The 5200-nt window shown below is 37.0% G+C and overlaps 1 protein-coding gene across 1 annotated transcript in view; it reads right to left on the reverse strand.

Moving 5' to 3' along the window:
• Positions 1-57: 57 nt before the first annotated feature.
• The window catches only part of LOC112153455, a 6250-nt gene continuing 1107 nt past the window's right edge, over positions 58-5200 (reverse strand). Inside the window, exons 3-6 of the mRNA XM_024283687.2 lie at positions 4517-4664; positions 4182-4430; positions 1008-1272; positions 58-935 (exon numbers count right to left, since the gene is read on the reverse strand). Coding sequence (XP_024139455.1) covers positions 738-935; positions 1008-1272; positions 4182-4430; positions 4517-4664 — 860 coding nt within the window. The 3' untranslated portion in view covers positions 58-737. The remainder of the gene's footprint in view (positions 936-1007; positions 1273-4181; positions 4431-4516; positions 4665-5200) is intronic.

The raw sequence follows: 5200 nt of genomic DNA on the forward strand, positions 1-5200 counted from the left end.
TTTAACATTTAAGCATTTTTTAAATTGCTTTGTTTGTTCACAAAAAAAGTTAAAGTACTGCATCGTTCATGGTTCATTGTTGATTTGAAAAATAAAGTTGAATCACAGAATGTCTTTTTTTTTTCATTTTACTGCAGAAACGGAATACAAATACTAATAAAAAAAATATGAAAAGCATAACTCACAAATATTTATTTTAATCTTAAAGTTGGATTTTATACATACATAAATACGTACACAGTTATACATGTTTAAACATGATTTTATTTACAAAATACCAAACTTGTTTTCCTGTATTTATATTTATCGTTTTCAGCGTTTCACCACAAGAAAATATACCCCCCCTCAAAAAAAAAAAAAGGCAAATAATTCACAAATGTGCAATGCAAGCAGAGTTCCTTGTAGACAACATAAAAAAAAGTGTTCCTATCAAACATACTTTCTGAGTCAAAAGTCACTGGTACTTCAAAATTGTAGAAATTGTGTATTTAGGTCAGAAATTAAGCTGCATGTGAGGGCAACAGAAAATAAAAGAAAGATTTTCTCTCCTAAGCAGTAGAGTTAGCTAGCACCAATATGTATGCAATGAATGTTTTGACATCTGTATGCCCAACAAAGCAAATAAATGTAAACTTAAAAGAAGTGTTTAAAAATAGAATAGAACTTTGAATATTCAAAAGGTCAAACTTTATGAAGGAGGTTGACTGTTAGCAGTTTGATCCATTTTTGTTATACTTTCATGAGAAGATATGTTCCAACTCTTGTACAGTGGAGTTGTAAACATCAAGTGCTTCACTCATAGGAATGTCACGATCTGGCAGTCTTGCTAGCTCTTCAGGTGAAAGATCATGGGGTAACTGGACTTCTGGAATCTGGACCTCTTCCATGTCTTCCAGCTCTGGCCCATCCATTGATGCACCATAAAGATCATCAATCTGAACAAAACACTCAGTTAGCATAATGAATACAACTATTAAGTTGTTATTGGCAAGTACAAGCTTACTTACGTCTTGTGGATCAGCAGCTGCATCTCTGTTTCTTAGCCACAGTTGGTATGGTGATTGGTAGTTCTCTGTTCTGATGCTGTGGAAGTTCCAAGCTTGTTGAAACCTTTTTAGGTGTGTCTGAAGCAAAGGCAGAAAGACCCAATGGAGAGCGTAGATGTGGATTTCATTGTCAGGATTCAGCATTCTGGTGAATTCCATTTCAGTAAACAGTGAATGGAAAAGATCGAGAACTTGTGTGTAGACATCTTTCCATAGACGTTCAATCCTGAAGAAGAAGAAAAGTAAAAAAAAAGTTTGAACAGAACTTTTTTTTTCCCCCCATAGGACATAATATTAGCATAGCCACTTGTCTTTAAAGACCCCCTCTGATTAAAATTCTTTTGTTTTTTTCTGACATGTATGTGTGGAATATTCCATATGAAAGACAACAAATGTAATGAAAAACAAAGAAGTTTTTGGATTTCAAAGTATTTGTCACTTTAAAACACTGTCCACCTGTGTAAATGATGCTCTGTTAAAGTTGACTTACTGAAATGTTGTGATGTCAAAATAGCCAAAGAGCACCTGCCATTTAAACTAAAAGAAGAATAGCCAATACGCAAGCTCCCTAATCCGCTCCACCCAGTGTGCACAAGCTGTGCCTGAGAAGAGAAGATGGTATTTTCTCACCTCTGTGCTTTACAGGGTTGCAATACAATGAGTGGACATACTGTTCAGCAGTATTAAAAAATAAACATTCTAACAAGTAAGCAGCTGGACCCTTTTTCTGTGTGATAACACGAAAATAATTCATTTATAATAACTTCTAACAGAAAAACAAAACAAAAAAAAAACACGAACTAAATGTCTTTTCAGCAATGAAAGACCAATTAGCCGAGCATCTTAGTTTGGACTGAAGTATTCAGCACAGTAATGGTGAGATAAGTGCCCTGATTCTGAACTTGAATAACACAGATGGAAAATGGTGCAGATAATATGATGGACAACGTCTCACATTTGTTCATGTTAAAATGGAGTCCATAAGGCTTAGAGCAGGGGTGGAAATAGGATACGGTCCATCCAATAGTTTAATTCGGCCCAGTTGTGAAGAGGAAAAAAAAAAAAAAAAGTTTAGCCCAATCTGTGCGAGTTATGGTTTTTTTTAAGTGCTCTGATCATCTAATGTGGTGTTTGCTGGCCTCATCAAAAGGTCCTTCTAAAAACCTACAGAATGATGAGGCCTGAACTAAACAGCCCATCGGCCCGCTCAAATCTGCGGCTGCTTACAAGGGTCCAACGCCGCCAGTTAACCCCGTGACTGGTAACCAGAGCTGGGGAAAGCGTGTTGTCGGAGGTGCTGAGGAGAAAGCTTTTACATATTCATTCATTCTAAGTTCAATGTAGCTGTAAGAAAATTGCTGACCCAGCACTCCAGGAGCATTTAAAGGCATCACTTATGCACAAATCTAAATGTAACGCATAAATAAAAAATTTTGCAAGCTCAAATTGGGGTGATACTACTACTACTTTACATAGGCATATCTTGGCAGGCACATGCTACGTCTGGGTAAGATGCAGTTTGGTTCCTCGAGCCTCACTGCTGTGGAGTTGCTTTAAATATTATCAGGTGTGTGACGCCCCAATTACCAAAATGTGATTATAGAAAAAAAATATTGACGTGAAGCTTTGCAAGACAAATTGTAAGAGTTTTATTTATTCACTGAGCTGAATGCAAAACTTGTGTACGTGAAATGTAATCAACAGGTCGCAGTGCTTAAAGAATATAACAGTCAGCTCCACCATGAGACCCACCATATAAAAGAGTTTTACAATTTGCAGGGGCAGTTAAAGGGGCCAAATCATGATTTCCTTTAGCCATTCAGAGTGAACTATATCCATATATAAAATCATTACCTTTGGTACACTAAAAAAAAAATATTTAGGAAATATTAGTTATATTTCATGAGTCTTTTCATACCCAGAAGTAAAACTACTAGATTCCTAAGGCTCTGCCTGCCGCTGTGTGTGGGTGCACTGCCGCTGCAGTCCGCTTCATGACATCATCCCAGAGAAACCCCTGTGTCTGTATTTCAACCATGTAAATAATCCAAACTTCTTCAAAGATAGATGCACATATGATATATCTGCCTTTTGTAGGCCTAGCCATCCCTTCACTGCATCACAACAAACACTCAACTTCTGCACAGCTGTGCCAGACGGTATAAATAGATATACGGTATTCTGCATCTAAAATGAAATCATGCTGATCATCATTAGCTGAGTGGAATAAATTGAGTGCTGTGTCAGTCTGGGGGCGGAGCTTGCAGCACAGACTCTTCCTGGAAGGGGGCGGTTGGATTGTGCTCAGCACGTTCCAACCGCTCGTTTTCATGGGTATGGGAGGGGCTGCTGCAGACAGCGCAGGTTTTTAGAGGATTACTCTTAAATACATGAACGTATCAAAATGCCATTTTGAGGTTCTTTATAGTGAGGAATGAACAGTAAAATGTATTTAAAACCTCAAAAAGTAGAAACTTTATGGTAGGGCCACTTTAAGAAAAGAGAAGAATAAACAACTAAGAGATGGACTAAAAAAAGAAAAAAAAATACAGTCTGCATTTACTGAAGCCGTGATGTCAGTGATGGAGCAGTAAAATCTAGCTCCAAACATGACGGTGCAAACATCCAATCAACTTTCGGATGGGAAACTTGTGAAAAATGCACTTTGAAGACTGAAGAAGTGGTGTGCCCCCAAAGGCAGTCGACCTTTGCCAACATAAGTGTACCAAGGATTACGACTGTAGATATAAGCTTTGTAAGGAGACTTGGACAGTCAAATGACACCCCTGCCTTAAAGAAATAACTGATTAAGTTTATTTTATATAATTGCTTATCTGTATTGAAGGATTTCTGTTAGTGGGAAAACAGAGCTGTATGTAAGGGGCAGCAAGAAATCATATTTGGCCTTAAAATACCTTTAAGTCATCGTGTTCACATATACGTGTGTATAGATAAAAAAATATGTTGTCTTTCGTTTACTTTAACTAATTAATATTGAAAATATCAAAATCCAAAACTTTTACTGTTCTTAGACTTTTGTAAAAAGAAAAGAAAGCTACAAGTCTTTTAAGTACCGTTTCAACCAAAACATAGCAGTTCAATGAGTGAAAAAAAAAATGCAGACACACAACGTACCTTTGGTTGTGCACACTTCTCCCAGTTATGTGGGAGTTGCGATTTTCTCCTTGGGTCTGTACCATGAAGTGTGCCACCTCAACGTTTTCACGTCCTTTGTCTGATCTCACACGTGATGGCACACCAAACTGCCTCACAGCACCATGGAACGCATGAAGAACTGTTGCTGCACGGTTGTTGGTGGCCGGAACAAGATATACCACAAGCCGACTGAAACCATCGATTCCGCCATGGATGACCAGGCGCCAACTCATTGAATTCGATACAAATAACACAAAATTAGTTATTTAAAAAACGTTTTCTAATTTTAATAAGTTGATCATTGGTCTACTTACCGGATCAATTTATGATTGCCATCTATGTGCCAAAGGCAATTTGGTGCAGGGACATTATATTGTCGACGATGTAGTGTCCGATTAAGGAGGGATCGAAATTCTGTGCCCTGTGGATCTACTCTTCTGAGTGATTCTCTGACTCTTGCAACTTCATATAGAAAAAACAGAAATATTATTAGATGCGTTGACATAGTTAAATGACAAAGACTCATCCATACAAATGCAATGCCAAAGCACTTTTTAAAGCTTTGTTCACACATGTGATTCACATGCCAGGGCAGCCAGTTTCAAAGTTAAACAAATGTCGAGATGCGAGTCCGAGGTTCTGAGACTCGCTGTGAGCATCAAGTGCAGGGAAATGTTTTCTGAGTTATAACATCTGAACTTTGGTGAAGCTTTGCATTAAATAATCAGAAACTTGTCTTTTGTAGTGAAAACAAAATATATACAGTATGTAATGACTAAATTTAAGAGTATGCCACAGTTTAAATAAATTAATATGGACAATGTTGGGTTTCATTTTTACTTTGAGTTCAATTATGGAAATGTGATAAAATCCTTAAAAAAAAAAGAAAGAAAAAAAAAATAACACCCCATGACTTGTACTATGAATCCATCTTATCCAGTATCCATTTAACTAATACTTTAATTATTTTTTTTACTTGTCTGTGTGTGAGAATTTAT

Source organism: Oryzias melastigma, linkage group LG10 (assembly GCF_002922805.2).
Source record: "Oryzias melastigma strain HK-1 linkage group LG10, ASM292280v2, whole genome shotgun sequence".
Lineage (NCBI taxonomy): Eukaryota > Metazoa > Chordata > Actinopteri > Beloniformes > Adrianichthyidae > Oryzias > Oryzias melastigma.